At 35.1% G+C, this 17,720-nt stretch overlaps 1 protein-coding gene across 1 annotated transcript in view; it reads left to right on the forward strand.

Moving 5' to 3' along the window:
• The first annotated feature begins 6,822 nt into the window (after positions 1–6,822).
• Positions 6,823–17,720, forward strand: part of LOC126970005 (tubulin beta-1 chain) — a 35,690-nt gene continuing 24,792 nt past the window's right edge. The window contains exon 1 of the mRNA XM_050815684.1: positions 6,823–6,932. Within this exon, the coding sequence (XP_050671641.1) occupies positions 6,876–6,932 (57 nt within the window). The 5' untranslated portion in view covers positions 6,823–6,875. The remainder of the gene's footprint in view (positions 6,933–17,720) is intronic.

Below are 17,720 nucleotides of genomic sequence, written 5' to 3' on the forward strand. Positions count from 1 at the left end.
TATGACTTTAGTGTAGAATTGCTTGCCATCAAGATTGCTCTCATTTTAAACATCTACAAGGAACAGTTCCAAAGGCAGTTAGTTGAGACTGAGAATTTAGCAGGATTAGTCCAGTTAAAATTAATATTTGGAACACATTCAACAGTAGAAGCTGATTATAATACATCCTTGAAAGTTGAAATTAATCTCCTACGAAGCTTTCTAGGAAATTATTGTTACAATTTTTTTCAATGAAATAAGTCGCCTACACTTTTGCTGAAATAGACCTTGATAGTTCGAAACAAGGTGAAACAGATTCAAAGGAAAATATAGTTCTGTATTTTTTTTGTGAAATAATATGATGAATTAGATAAAAAATGCCGGGTTGCGTAGTAAAACTTTGTGAAAATAATACTACAAGAAATAAGAAAGACACTGGGATAAGATATGATATCTTAAGTTTTTGTATTTTATTAATTTCAATGTAAATAACACCAAGTGTATGTTACAAAATTTTAAAGATGCCTCGCACACAAGCATCTAATAGTTGCCGTACTAAAAAAACTATTATTCCTAGGTAGTGCGGTATCTAGCTGGAGCGCAGTGGAAACCAATCCTTAATCTAAGATGATGACATTAGAACGTACGGATCACCTGATAATAAGTGATCACCGCCGCCCATATCCTCTTGTAACACCACGCCGATCTGTGTACTTACGTGAATTTATGAAGGACCTAGACCTGAAGATAGACTGTCTCAGATCTGAGAAGAACGGGCGCAAGAAACTCGGCGGGCTTTTTTTTAATAATAATATGGAATACAATGTAATATCGTACAATAAATATTTCAATTTAAAGAGCCTGAGGGTGTTCGCTTGTTCCCAGTCTGTGGTATCATTAGGAAAATCGTTTATGCTATAGTAACCTTTCCCACACAAACGTTTTTCAACAATTCTTTTAAATTTCGTAACACATTTTTTATGTACATTTTCTGGTATCATATTGTAGCAGCATATACATCGCATAATAAAATACTTACTAACTCGACTTAACCGAGTATTGGGCATAACAAGTTTATGTTTGTTCCTCGTGTTAACATTATGATTGTCAGAGTTTCTAGTAAATTTATGCCCGATAATCCAGGATCCATAGTCTATTTCGAATTTATTTATCTATTTAATAATTTTACAACGATACAGTTGAATTAAATATAAAATTATAGTTAATAATATGGCTAAAAGTGGATTACACAATTAAAATTTACAAAAGAAGGCCAAATTGTTCCTGTAATGTATTGTGTTGTGTGTGTGTGTTTATTTTCTGAGGGGAATATACTTTTACATATCATAAGGTCGTATTGATCTCGTTATTGAGGCTCGGTTTGAAGTCCAATACCGACTAAAAAACCGCCTCTTCATCTACCCTCCTAGACCCCATGGAATCGCCGCAAGACATTTCTTCACGGGGGTAAAAAAAATGATAAAGTTACAAATTCATAATAGTCTGCTAACTTAAAGCATTGCTAATTCACACTCTGTCTTCTTCTATTGACCTAAGTCAGAATGAGAAAAAACACTCCTTAACGGCTGTTTAAAGTTAGCGGACCATTATGAATAAGGGGGTAAATCTTTTAGTATTTCTGCAGCGTATGCAATGGTAGCATCCCAGGTTACTTCACTTCGGAAGTAAGCATTACGCTGACAATGTTATCAGGTGTAAATTGTACTGCTTGTACCGACTGTCTTGATGTGCATCAGGGGGAGTCCTCGCGTTTAAATCTGTGGAGTGTGTGTTTATTTTAGTCTGAGCATTTTTCTGATTTCACATCTTAATATTATCTAAATATAATGGGGATTTGTTATTGTCTATGTTTATTTTGAGTAACATTTTTTGTAAATCTATTTTTGTATAATATTTATTTAAGTGCCACAATTAATTACATTTTGCTTTTAAAATAAGTCAGTTCCGCTCCAAACGTCACACAATGAGGTCACTGATAAATAATCAGTATTATGCTCATAATGTATGGAGACAACTATAACTGAGTGGACTCCAAGTTTTGGAAGACCACTGCCTCTTTAAGTTTTGCTTTTTTTTCTTTTGTATTAAGTTAAGTATTCAGATTAAGCATATATTTTGTTCTTATTAACTTTTTTGTAAGAATGTGTCAGTTTTTCTTCCAAGATAAATTCATTTTCATTTCATTTCATTTCAAAACATGCTTTATAAAGTAGAAAATAAGTATGTAATGAGTTTATTTATTTACAGTTTTAAATGTTATATTATAATAATGATGTTATTGAGTATTTGTTTGAATTAATAAACCGCAATACATAGATAAGCTCTACAAAATGGTTCGTTATAAGGAAAACTATGTGTGTCAATGTTATTTGTTGCTCGATACTCATTTATACGAAGAAATTGTCGAGAAATAAGAGGCCTTGGTACCAAAAGAGAATATAATATAATAGTACAAGTACCTACCGGTGAAGAACTCCTTTTATAATCATCATCATCATCATCATCAGCCGGAACACGTCCACTGCTGGACAAAGGCCTTCAAAGAACTCCACGACGATCCGTCCTGCGCTGCCCTCATCCAACGTATCCCGGCGATCTTGAGCAGATCGTCAGTCCATCTAGTGGGCAACAATGCGTCTTCCGGTACGTCGTCGCCATTGTATGACTCTACTGCCCCACTGGACATATGTCCGTCGATCTATGTGCCCTGCCCACTGCCACCTCACTTTCCCAATCATTTAGCTATGTCGGTGGCTTTGGTTCTCCTACGAATATTCTCATTTCTGATTCGATCTCGCAGGGAAACTCCGAGCATAGCCCTCTATTTAAAATCTACCTATTATTTTATTATTATTATTATACTTTCAAATTATGTAACTCAATTGGCTTACGTAATTTAATTAACACACAACGTCACAGAAGTTTACGTTTGTCGAAGCTACGAACGAGAAAAGCCAAAAAACCTGAGTGAGTCAACGCTAGTAGGGACGATGTTCTACTCGTTCGGGGCCACGCGCTCCAATTAAGTACTTTGCAATAGGTATAAACAGAGTTAAAAACAAAGTTAATGATAGACGTAGTCTTCTTGTAAACTAGAATTATAAAATGAAATTTAAATATAACACTTATATTTTTTTCTTTGATACAGGTAACAGGACCCATATCTGCTCGGGGACAGAGCTGCTTAGGGTGACAGGTGTATCCTGTAGACTAAACATACATCGCACTAGGGGAAAACATAACCTAATTAATAAACATGGGGTTTGAATACGCTACTCGGCGTACCCGGTACTGTCAAACTCGAGGGTCACATTATTTATTAAGGATAAAAAAAACCATTTGATGATATTTGTAAGTACTAAGTTTTTACAGTATTGATTGATGATTGTATGACAATAGTTCAGGTACTGATAATCAAACCTGTAAGCAAAAAGCCTTTTTTTTTGTTATGGGAAAGGTGACAAACGAGTACGGGTCACCTGGTGTTAAGTGATCACCGCCGCCCACATCCTCTTGCAACACCAGAGATTCCTCTGTTTGTGTCTGTCAGTCTCTCGCCGACTGAAGCCTAAACATTTACCTGTTTGTGTCTCTCTATCGTCTCACTTTTTCGTTTCATCGAGTTGCAAATCGAATCACAACGATTCTAAAGAAGTTTCAATTCAATAATTCTGTTACTTTCTAAATAATTCGTTTTAAATTGATAAACCTGCTGCTGCTTCATCGTTGGCTGCTTACCACTACACCTCGTGGCTATTCCATCATCCGCCGCTTATGAAATAATGACGAACGTAGCTTGCAGCTCAGCCTCAACAATAAAGAGTAGTGATCTGTAATTGTTTTTTACACGAGCAACCTGTGGGTTGGCTACCCGCAGTACTAGTACAATAACAAGTATGCTTTTAGGATGCTCGTGGGACTACATCATTACTGCAGTGCGTTGGGTATGTTCGCGGATAGATTGCTTCTACACCACAATGCGCAAACTGTGCACATATCTGTTGCCAGGATACGGGCTAGTTCTAATGGCTAGTTCTTGGCTTCTAGTTCTAATCTTTAGGATATCATCCCCACCATCTGGATGTGTGGCGGTCTTCCACAGTGGGGTTTTCAAGGAGCTTTCTTCCACGTACTACAAATCTGTGGAATGAACTTCCTTGTGCCAAAAAAAGCGCCTTACTTAAAGGCCGGCAACGCTCCTGTGATTCCTTTGGTGTTGCAAGAGATTATGGGCGGCGGTGATCACTTAACAACAGATGACCCGTACGCTCGTTTGTCCTCCTATTCCATAAAAAAAAATTAAATGTAACCAAACGAAAAACTTACTGCGCGTGGCCCTAAATGCTCTTGGCCAGTTTTACTCAACGCCTGCTGTAATTCCTCAATTGTTGCAGAAATGCCGGTTTTAAATTTGCCTTTCCCTACCATTAAAGTATATTCATAAAACGGCTTACTTAAGTCTGCCTTGTAAAAATCTATTGAAAATTTATTCGAAAGTTTAATAATATTTAAGGGCTTAAACTCAAAATGAAAGTCAAAGTCAAATAAACTTTATTCAATATGGCTTACTCTAAGCGGTTTTGAATCGTCACTACAAATATTTCTTTTAAATTAGGATATAGTTCCTACCAAATATTCGGAAAAAGCAAAGCTCGTGAGAAGAACATACAAGAAACTGAACGGCCACTCTTTTCAATCAAAAGAGTATTTTACAATGGCTGCAATATACAAAACAAATTAGTTTGTAAGATGCTTGATATTAATCGTGTTCGAAGTTAAAAGCGTTTCAATTATCAAATATTTCATAAAAAAATAATAATCAATTCACTGTAAAATATATAAAGTATAAATAATATATTGGAGGCTTTTTGCAAGTCTTTTTTGTGTAAGAATACTTCGTGGATATGATTATAGGTCGATAGGTCGTGATTACTGTCATAATAATTCGTAATCGCATTCAACAAACACAATGATTTAAGACATATCAAACGAATCATACAAAATCTGCAGTTTTTTAGGGTTCCGTAGCCAAATGGCAAAACACGGAACAATTATAGATTCGTCATGTCTGTCTGTCTGTCCGTGTATGTCACAGCCACTTTTTTCCAAAACTATAAGTACCTACTATACTGTTGAAACTTGGTAAGTAGATGTATTCCGTGAACCGCAATAAGATTTTCACAAAAAAATAGAAAAAGACAATAAATTTTGGGGTTCCCCATACTTAGAACTGAAACTCAAAAAATTTTTTTTCATCAAACCCGTACGTGTAGGGTACTTATGGATAGGTCTTCAATAATGATATTGAGATTTTTAATAACATTTTTTTTTCAAAGTGGTAAAATGTGTGTAAATTTAAATCACTTTTAAAAATTCTCGATTACAAGAAAGTTATGTTTATGGGCAAAAAAAGGCGTTCGTCACTGGTATTGATTTGTATTAGTGACTAGTTAACCCGGCAAACTTCCTACCTTAATCGATAAAAAAAAGACCTAAACTATTATATAAAATAAACTTAAAACAAACAAAAGGACTCCTTTTTTTAATTGTTACCCGTGTTTTAAGGAAGTTTATTTATTAACTCCTTAGAAAAATATAAAAATTCTAATTAGTTATTCATTTTAAACTATTATTTTTATTTGATTTCTGAACGACGGGGGACACGTCAAACGAAAATCAAAATTTTTGTTTTTGCTGAAATCCGAGGATTTTCATGTTTATTCAAACCTTTTGAACCTTCCCTGGACTTCCACAAATAACTCAAGACCAAAATAAGCCAAATCGGTCCAGCCGTTCTCGAGTTTTAGCGAGACTAACGAACAGCAATTCATTTTTATATATATATATAGATTTCTTCTTTTACAAACATCATATACGGCTATTTTCTGAAAACGAGTCAAGTCAAGAGTAGGTTCACTAATAATAAGAGAACATTAGAGAAGAGAAGGAAATTCTTCTTGATGTCAATTATAGCACTTTCAATGTCTCCTAAAAAATTATACTCTTAAGAAGTACGAACGGATCAAACCATCCCAATATTCTTTTTTGCGCCCTTTTTAAAAATAGCTATTAATATATCACTTACTAGATCCAGGCTGTTATCGTTTAAATATTATTTCATATTTTTTCAATATTTGATTGTTTAGATACTGGGATTCCTCTGGTGTTGCAAGATAATGTGGGCGGCGGTGATCACTTAAAACCAGGTGACCCGTGCGTTCGTTTGTCTACCTTTTCTATAAAAAAATGTGAAATTAAGTAGTAAGATATACTATAAATATATAATAAATATTAGTAAAACCTTTAAATTAATTTATAGATGAGGTCTGAACAAGGACTGGGATTATATTTTAAAAATATTATATAGCATTTACTTTAAAATTACGAATACCTATGTATGCATATGTCAAACAACACAATTCATCAGTGCATGGATACGACCCAAAGAGCCCCACGTACCTAGGTCGGAAACAAACATAAAAACCGAACTATACAACTCGTACAAGGCTATACACATCATTTAGTTGTTTTTGCATGCGTGACAATCATTTTATTGTTTATTAACTTTTTAGGTCATACCACAGTAAGCAAAATGGCGCACCCTTCGTTTAGTGAAATTAGTTCTAAATATAATCCATGATCTAATGGTCGATGCATGCAAAAGGGATCTCATCCCTTTAAATAATTTAATATTTTTGAATTTCGAAGTCGGAAAGAGATAGCGCATCGGTAGCCAATCAGAGCGCGCCATTCGGATGTAATGCGGAGGCGACGCTGGCTTCAAAATACCCCACCGTCGCCGTCTGTGCTTCAATCTCTGAGTAGTGTTGTGCTTATCGTGTAGTGTTTAAGTAATTTATATTTTTTAAATCAAAATGAGGGAAATTGTTCATCTCCAGGCCGGCCAATGCGGTAACCAGATCGGAGCTAAAGTAAGTATAGTAGTATAATAAATGTAATTTTACTAATACTGTTAAAAGAACCGGCCGGATTTCGAAATTGCCGAACTGTATATCACTTGATCAATAAAAAAATAATGAATATGACAAAAATAACAATTTAATTTAAGTCCATTTCAGTTAAACGAGTTATAACTTATAAATGAAATAAATATATTTCTTCTAGCAGTTAATTTACACACGAGAAATATTTACTTCCTTACCCAAATTACAGAAATTTATTTTACAGTTGTGTACCAAAGAATAAATACAGGATATTATTGCTAAACATAATCAACGTTTTTATGATTTTTCATAAATATAATTTTATTTAATTAACTATTTAGTGTATAAAACATCTCTCTTGCATAGTATTGTCCAAAATTTGGTAACACGGCAAAACTGTTAGTGTCACGCAACACCGGTGAAAGAAATACTATGGGGTTGCCACCCCTCGCCTGACATAATGCTGTTTTATGTTTAACCTCGCATTTGTATTTCAAATAAAGACTTTTTTCGCATTAACCTCATTTATACTAATCAATTTATCGTTTGTTTACTTTGGTTAAATTATATTACCATTGATTTTCTGTTCCACAGTTAATTTGACTACCAGTTTCCTTATGATAAAATAGTCATTCCTGCATGCAGCTATGCTAATTTGATCTTATATTCTGGAATCCCATTTTATATAGATAAATGTTGGTACATACCTAATATTATGTACTTTCCTTTTTCCATGTTTCCATTACAAAATTCACAACAAGTTTAATACAATTAATTACTAGCTTATTAAGTATTTTAAGGCGAACTGAATGCAGCCATTCTAAGTCTTACTTCTTTTTTTATGACGTCTTTTTTTTTTATTTTATACGTCGTACTTTTAACTTTCATCAACATAGCTATGACAGAGACACAGACGTACATATGTACAAATCTCTTATCATTAAGTATTACATAAGCATGTATAGTAACTGTAAAACATTCACATTTTCACGTAAGTAATTTATATTTAAACACAAAAAGTTAGTAGCAACAGGTTGAGCCACGTAATACCTACATGCTTTGATAACAAACCTGTTTTCAGTATGAGTAATATTCTCCAACAAGAGCCTTATATGGACACAGACTGAGAACTGTTTGTGCAGCCTTGTAACTATAATTAATTTGAGGTTTTCTGACACCAGTCGTGGCTCGGAAAAAAATGCTGGAATTCTAAAGAATTAAAGCCTGAAATGAATCTATTTAGGAACTCTATATATATATCTATCTATCTCCATAGTCGTAAATAATATAGAAAGAATATGAAACTTGATTTATTTGATGAAAAGACGCGGGGTAAGATGTTTATAATGATAGGTTTCTAACAGAAATTCTGACTGCAATAGGGTTAAGTCCTTTAAAGAAAAAAAATACATGTTTTTTATGATAATAAGGGACGAGACGAGCAGGGCGTTCAGCTGATGGTAATTGATACGCCCTGCCCATTAATTGTAATGGGCAGGGTCCAGTGCCGCTAAGGATTCTTGAAAAACTTAATAATTGTAAGCGGCACTACAACTGTCTCATTTGCCCAGTAATTTCACTAGCTACGGCGCGTTCAGACCTAAACACAGTAATGCTTACATATTACTGCTTCACGGCAGAAATAGGCGCCGTTGTGGTGCCCATAATCTAGCCGGCCTCCTGTGCAAAGGAACCTTCCACTGGTAAACTGAGTCGCCTCTTACGACACCATTGGGTCTGGAACTTACCTATAAGTCCAGGGCTTAACATCTTATGTCTCCAAGTGAAGCAGTGCAGCTCAGATTATCCATAATCTAGCCGGCATCCTGTGCAGAGGAGCCTCCTACTAGTGAAATGGTACCTACTTATAGGTCGTTGGTTTACTTAAAATAAAAAAAATGCTGTAAATGAAGTTATATTTATTTATATTTTCAAGATTAGCAGCGCTATTCATTCTGACTCATACTCAACAACTGATAAGAATTTTCCAATAGATTAATAATACAACATTATCAATAGCAACGTAGACAATATACGTAAACATTATATTAATGTACTTCATTTTGATAGTACAAACAATGAATTATATCTACTACTCAAAATTTAAGATTTATTAAGTACCTATTTGTAAAAATTGAGAAAGGTATGCTGAGATGGTTCGGCCATGTCGAGAGAATGAATGAAGAACGATTGACGAAAAAAGTGTATAAGGCGAGTGTGAATGAAAGTGTTGGAAGGGGTAGACCTAGGCGGACGTTTCGAGACCAAATCAGGGACGTCTTGAAAAAACGCCAGGTCAAGAGTACCCTAAACCAGAGAGCATGTATGAAAGGAATAATGAAAGTGGACGAAGCGAAACAAGTCTGCAAGGATCGTAGCAAGTGGAAAGAAGTGGTCTCTGCCTACCCCTACGGGAAAGAGGCGTGGTTATATGTATGTTGTAACTACAAAAATAAACTGTATTTAAGTTGTTAAGTAAACGGCTTCTATTGTTGGTAATTTTTCACTAAAACAAAATGCACAAGGCACAAATGTGAGAAGATTATTTTAAAATCTTCACAATGTTTGAATAACACTTACGATAATATAATCATCGTTTCTCGCTTGTTTGATATTAAGTAACAACATAGCAATGCATATAGAATTGTAAAATTGGCAGAGACTAAAGAATTATTAGTATAATGCCTAATTTAAAATAATCTCTAAGATGAGCGGTATGTCTTCTAAATTACGAACCTCTGAATCGATTCCCGCTTGACAACAAATGAATATTTCTCTTCTTATATATAATGTTATTTGTATCCTTCTAGGGTGAAAGTTTTGAAAGTTTATCTGCCATAGTGCAGTCCTGTGGTTAGTGGTGAACCTGCCTACTGAGCTAGAGGTCCCTGGTTCAAATGCATTCATTTATATGATGAAAATGAATGTTTGTTTTGCAAAATTGTATTGTCACTCCCTGTGGTAAATATATATATATTTCAAATAAAAATTATGAACCGTTCGCAGCGGGGATCGAACATGTGACCCGTAAAAGTATACAACAAGACCATCGAACAGTATAATTATCGTTAAGAAGCTTGTAACTGGAGCAGCTGATAGCTAAGCCAGTAATTAATGCAAATAGCTAATAATTATCTACTTTCTTTCAAACTGGTGAAAACTATTGTCTATGCATATAATAACGTGAAGCTATGCATCGGTACCTACTTATCTGTGGCCAATGGCGGGCTAATCTTACCGACAATTATTTTGTTATCTTGAACTGCTAGAACAATTTGTTATTTATAAAGTGATTTTCCTCACTTCTGGGAGTAATTAAATTAAAATTTAATTTATGCACGATGCCGGACACGAACCCACGACCTCTCGGGTTCCTTCCACGTTCCACTGAGCCAACCGTTATCGAGTGACGCATCGTTCGTTAATTTGGGTATCACCTTGAGACATAAGATGGTATACGTCTCATTTGCCCAGTAATTTTACCAGCTAGCAGAAACAGGCGCCGTTGTGGCACCCATAATCTAGTTGGGCCTCCAATTCCCAAGGTCCCAAGTTGTCCCAAGTCATAATGAATATTTAACTGTATTTTATTTGGCCTTTATGAAAGCCAATTAGCTATTCACCTGTCCACACAAACTCCTTACGTTTCATTTGTTATCATTGGACCCAGCCTTAGCAAACGCATTCATTGGTAATGCCAAAACTGGTATTTTAATAACGGGAAACGAGACGAGCGTGTCGACCAAAAGCAGATCCGTTCCGTGCTCGTACGATTGTTTTTGTACGGTGTCGATAAACAAATATTTTTTATGTATCACTCAAACTGAAACTGTACTAACAAATGACTCGGCGATGGAGAACCGTCCCAAGCCGGCTTATTCAACTAAACCTTTCACAGAACTTAAATAAGTAATAGCCTTAAAAAAATTGTTTAAAGTAAAAACAAAACAAAATTTGAAGTTTTCTATGCAAAAACGTTTACCGGTTAGAATATATATTTTGGTATATATATTATTAATAATGTGTTAAAATGGATGGTCGGCCATCTTAGTTCCATATAATATTGAATTTAGAAAGATGTCACTTTGCAAACATTTAAGGCCGGAACGCTCCTGTGATTCCTCTTGTGTTGCAGGAGAATGTGGGCGGCGTTGATCACTTAACAACATATACACTAAACGTTCTTCTAAAATGTAACATTTTATTATTTATAACAGCAAATATAAAATTAACTATTTTTCATTGTCGATACTCTATGACGTCATCGCATCATAGCCAAGATGGCGCCTTTCAAACGATATACTTACCGAAAACCATTTCTACCACAATATAACCTCGAGTTAAGTTAGTAAGTTATTATTTCTGTATTCAAGGCTATATAAGTCACATGTTTACTCAGCTCAGACGTGTTAACTTCACTCATCCAACATGAGTCATCTTGTGTAAATAGCTTGCCATTCTCCGAATGGTTTAAATATCTTAAGAGATGCTTGTATTGGAAGTAAATTCATGATATGAAAGTAATTTAATGAAAGGCAATTGAGATATAGTAATTATATGGAGGTAATGACAGATACAAAACTAATATGTTTCTACTTTTATTATTACAATAAGTAGGACGTTCAGCTGATGGTAGTTGATACGCCCTGCGCTTTACGATGCATACGATCAAGATTCTTGAACGGCAGTTCAAGAATCTTGAAAATCCCAAAAATTCTGAGCGGCACTACAGTTGCGCTCGTCACCTTGAGACATAAGATGTTAAGTCTCATTTGCCCAGTAATTTCACTAGCTACGGCGCCCTTCAGACCGAAACACAATAATGCTTACACATTACTGCTTAAACCGACCAAAAATTTACTGAGGCGAAGTTTATTATTTATTTATTCATTTATCTATTAATTTAATTTCCTATAAAAATTTTGTTTTCGACTTGAGCCGAGTTCTCGAGCGACCGTTACATAGACGAGATTCGTGACGGTTAGTTCAATATACCTTCAAAATAAAACGCCCAAAGAAGTGTTCAGATCAAATAATATATTAAAGATTACAGTTTCCATTTACTAATATTCTAAAAATCTTCCCCTTTGGTTAAAAACATATAAAATTTGATTGAGATTTTTTGCCATTACTTCAACATTCAACCTTCGCACTAAACGCCACAAGTTAGAATATCATACCCACCATCTGGATGTGTGGCGGTCCTCCACACTGCGGTTTTCAAGGAGCTTTCTTCCACGTACTGCAAAGCTGTGGAATGAGCTTCCTTGTGCGATGTTTCCGAGACGATACGACATGAGTACCTTCAAAAAAAGCGCGTACACTTTCCTTAAAAGCCGGCAACGCTCTTGTGATTCCTCTGGTGTTGCAAGAGAATATGGGCGGCGGTGATCACTTAACAACAGGTGACCCGTACGCTCATTTGTCCTCCTATTCCATAAAAAAAACATTGTTAAATGACTTCAGAGAACGCATCTATTAAATAGTATTTAAATAAATAAAAAATTAAAATGGCTTTTAAAGAGAAATGTGTAATATATATACATATTCTATGTATAAAGTAAATTAAGTGCCTCCTTAGTCAAATTAAATTACCTCTTAATTAAATTCTTAATTACGAATGTTATGTTAATCAATTAGAATAAAAATGTAGAAAGGGATTGCAAGGCGTAGTTAGTAGTTACAGGCTGCATTCTCGCCGTTTTATTGTATTCATACATTTACACAAATAAAATTAGAAAAACAAAATTTTATGAACGATGCGGTATTCGAAACGACCACGACCACGACCTCCGGCGTTCCGTGCCGGTGCTCTAATCAACTGGGCTAACCGTTCGAGTACCGCCTCGTTATAGAATTCTGTTTGCATGTTTGCAATATAGAATTATTAATGATTTACTCGATTGTTAATACAATGTCATACAATAAATGTATGAAATTAAAATTTTTGTTTTTCAAATTTGATTTGTGTATTAATCCTAGAAGTGAGGGTTATCACTTTAAAAACAAAACATATTGTTTAGATTTACAAGAGCGACATTTCAAGTCAATTTCCTAATATGCAAATATTGGGGTTGAGCAGGTTATCAACTGTGAAGTAGATCCTGTAGAAGAAGCCACAACCTGAGAGTTGAACAAAGCATACAATAATTTATGAACGATACGTCACTCGAACGGTTGGCTTAGTTGCTAGGAGCGCTCACACGGAACGCGAGACGTCGGGCGTTCGAGTGTAGTCACAGGTTGTTAAAGTTTCCTGGTGGTCTACAAGTCACCTATGTACGGGGCTATTTCACTTTTTAGATTAACCGTCCAACCGGATTGTAAGATCTAGTTGTAGGTAACTAAATTCTTCCGGAAACTAGAACACGTTGTACAACTCTCTCGCTTGCTCCGCGCTACATCTGTCTTTTTCACAAGGTTCACGACACGGTAAATACTCTTCGTCTAGAAACAAAGGCTGGACTCAACATTTTTACCTCACTTTACTAATATCTCAGTTTGAATTTAATGTGAAGTCGAATGGCGATTCAAAATGATGAGACGAGGCCTTCAAATAGGTCCCATATATTAAAGTTCCAATTTTTGAAGGATCCAAAAAAATTTACCATAATAAGTATTATGGTTATGGTTGGTAAAGCGGTTTTAGTACAGTCAAGTAGCCCTATTCTCAACTAAACGAGAATAGCATGGAAGCGAACTTATGTCAGAGAGGTTTTCGTATTCCTGAAACACAAATTAACTTTTCAGGAGCCCTTTTACCGAAATTAAATTAATAAAACCCTATTAAATCGAAATACGAAGTTTCGGTTGACGGATCGTACATTTTCCTATTACGAAAGTGTTTCGGATCCGAAGATCGATACGAAGTTCGCGATTACACATTTTGTCTTTCGTTTACCTTATTCCCAAATCCACTTGACATTAACTTTTTCGTTATTTGAGATTAATAAGGTCGTAACTACAACTTCACTTTTTATCTCTATGGTTCCGAAACGAAATCCGTCCGCACTATTCGGATCCGAATAACTTTGGATTTTGAAGTTCGTCGTTCGTTACGGACGAAACTTCGGCTTTTGATTTTGGTAGACCTCCAGTTTGATAGACCTCCAGTTCCGATTGTGAACAAGTTACGTCCCGATTTAGAATAATCGACAATCGCATGCGCATTGTTGTAACAAGATCCAACAATCAAATATCAATTTTTGATAGATGCGTATTGAGAAAAATCTTAACGTTTGATTGGATTGGCAACTTATATAGATACATATAACACAGCATATATAACCCTTTTAATATAAGTAGTAATATTTTAAATTTGGTAGAACAATATTGGTAATTTCGTGCGAGTTTGTCGTTCAAATGTCGTAGACGCGCGGCTTCGATTCAGTTAACGTTCTAGGGAAATGATAGGAGAAGTCAGAAGTCAGAACTTAACGTCAACGATTTTGAAATTACGTGAATAGCACCCCTGTTTCACTGCATAAAAGGCATAAAAGGCATTTATTTTCTCAAAATTGATTCCTTTAGAATTCTTTTTCATGTCATTTCTAATATACTAGATACTACTACCCCTTCAGAAACAAATGGCGCTCTGAGAGAGAAGCGGCGCAAGAAACTGCGAAAAATAAGTATTAGTAACTTCTCTAGTAATCATATCGGCTGACCTGAATACGAGATACAAAACGTCATTATAAAACTAAAGCGGATGCATATTAATTTCCGAGCGTCGAAACAGCTAATCCCACCCATTTAAACGTGCTGCTTTTAGCATATCTTATCACGGCGCGAGAGCATCGAACCCCCGGTCAGTGACCACAGATATAAATAGGCACCAAGTACTTTCTATGCAGCTAAGTGCTGCTGCCTCCGAACCATCAATATTCGGACCATAAACCATTGCGTAATTATATTTAATTGTATTTCTGCATAGCACTGGATTGGATTGAGAAAACTGTAGGCTAAATGTTATATGTATGATATAGCTGGATTGCAGTCCGCTGGGAAAAATGTGTTTAACATTATACAATATTACCACTTTATTATTTTAATGCAGAATTTTCGGGTTGGCATTAGTACTAGTATGTTTGCCAAAATAGGTTAAACTACTATCGAAGTACCGTAATACAAAAGGCTTAAAACAAACTCATAATAGTAGGGATTCCAATGGATTGTCCAATTTTCAGCATTTACAATTGCAAGCCCGACGGAACTCATTTTTTCAGTCTTCTAAACATTCAGAAAATTCGAGTCTGCACTAGAATTTCGCATCCCGAATTTGGCGATAGAAAGAGTTGAAAAAACAACGGATCTCCGTAGGGTGAGAGGGGTGTCAATTGAAAATGGCAAACAACCTCATTGAAATAAAACCCTTTCCAATCCCTAATTCGGAATGCGAAATTCTAGAGCAGACTCGAATTTTCTGAATGTTTAGAATAATTAAAAAATGATTTCTGTCAGGCTCGCAAATCATAAAGCTGAAAAATGGACAATCCATTCGAATCACTATCATTATGAGTTCTATCATTATGTTTTAGATCTCTTATATTATGGTACTTCGATATTAGATTGACCTATTTTGGCAAACATTCAAATTTCATTACTTACACGGCCTTAATGACTAGTAATATCTCATTACACGGCTTTGTACTTGTAATTGGGCCCTTTAGTTTTAATGTCAAACTCATTAATCACAATCTTTACGAAACAGAGTTCTTACCGCCGTTATAACTTTTACATTTATCTGATGTATGCAGCATTGTCCGTCTCTAGCCGTTCTAGTCTCACGCCACTTCGACTTTCATGTTATCCGATGACGCGTAAGAAAGTAACCTTTCTCACCTGCTCCTTTCACTTTTTGTTATTACAATCTTTACGCGTTTTGAAAGCCATCATGGACACACTAATTGCTTTTTTTAATAGACTACAAAAAAAAACATTTATTTCACAAAGCACTCATAGGTTTCATTTAATAGAATAAGATAAAAGTACAAAACAATCCGAAAAAGAACGTATTTAAATTGCGATTGGTTTAATATGCGAGTTTCTGTGCAGTGCTGGAAATAGATCACCGACTCAGGATGATCTGTGACACGACCGTGTCTATGACACAGTACTGATTTTCAGCGGTGCCAGTTTAACTCTGTATAGACAGCTCATATAATGGTCGATAATAAAATATATGGATGTTTTAAATTAAGAAGTAGTATTTAATGAAACATATTGCGGTAAGCATATACCTATAATACTGGACTACACCTATATTTTCAGCACCTATGCTACCAAAGCTGATCTTCTTTATTTCATTCTAAAAATCGTGACTTACATTTCTGATGCAAACTTTTTGGCGGTTTGCAATTCACGAGGATATATCCAGCATTTTGGTTGCAATGTAGCGAAAACTTCCTCTAAATTAGTCCCGTCCGTACCAGGCATAAAGCAACATCAATTGGAAATAAATTTTCAAAGATCACATCATTTGTGTCAGTTCACGATTCATCCGAATCTATGCAGGCATTGAGCTGGGTCGGATACTGTATCCAGTGATAGCATATTTGACAGCTGTCAATGTCAGGGGTAGTGAAGTTAAGATTATTATTTTTTTCTTTGGCACTGCACAGTATGCGCATTCAGCCAAAGGAGTTAATTGTTCTTCACAACGCCTGTAGTGTAAAATCTTAGAAAATTTTTACGTCTTGATAGAGCCTCTCGCTACTAGACATCCGATCAAAACAGGCCAGATTTATTACTTTAGTGCGTCTTACACTCACGATTTGTATGTCACTTTGTGTTAGTGTGCGTGTACTGCTCAAAATTGAGGTTAACAGTCAAACTCAGTTTTTTTCGACATTTTCACAGCTGTCATAGTCTATGTAGACGTATAAATGATCTAAGTATTAGATGAACAAATTGAAGTGCAATTATTATTATGATTTGCGTAGATTTCTCCTATATGTCTCGGACTTAATCAAACTTTACCTACATCAAGTTATAGATCAAAATACTTGTAATTGTAACAAAGCGAAAATTTCTCACAAGACTCCGACAAAAAACCATCATTATGATTTAAGTATAAAAAGGTTGATCTCCATTTTCTAGTGACCCGAGAACGGCAGCGACGGATGAATAGTAATTACGAGTTTGATTATCAAACTCATCTCCATTGTTGAAGCAGTATTCTGCAAAAAATTATCTTAACCTCAATTGCTTTCGACGCTAGAAATTATTATTTACCGTTTCTTAACTCTAGCTGCGATAAAGTTTCATTTCAGCTAAGATGGACATCTTACTTTTTAGATTGATTTAAAAAAAAGTAATTATTAAACATTGTATTTCGATGAGACCAATTATTATTTAAATCGCTCCATGTTAAATTAATTGATGAAAAACTGTTGCTATTTTAATATTGTAGATGTATCTATCACTTGCTGCATTTTTGTAAGAATCTATAGTCTAATCTAATCTAAAATCTAATAGTCATACTTAAATTAAGTAAATATCTGAGGTCTGTATCTATTACACGCCTCATAAGCGAAGCGTGAGGTAGTTTAGCTACTCTTGAAATGTCAAAATAAGCAGTTTTATCTAAATATGTTTTAATAACATAGACAATAATAATATTGAAAATAATCTTATCTGGACATCCGTGTGTCTGTGTGTGTGGTAGGGAAATTGGTCGAAAAAAATATCGTAGGTACCGGAATTGTTTTTTTTTATTATCTAAACCGACATACTGCGGACTTTCTCAATTAATATGAACGTTCAATTCACTGTCGT

This window comes from Leptidea sinapis, chromosome 19 (genome assembly GCF_905404315.1).
Source record: "Leptidea sinapis chromosome 19, ilLepSina1.1, whole genome shotgun sequence".
NCBI lineage: Eukaryota > Metazoa > Arthropoda > Insecta > Lepidoptera > Pieridae > Leptidea > Leptidea sinapis.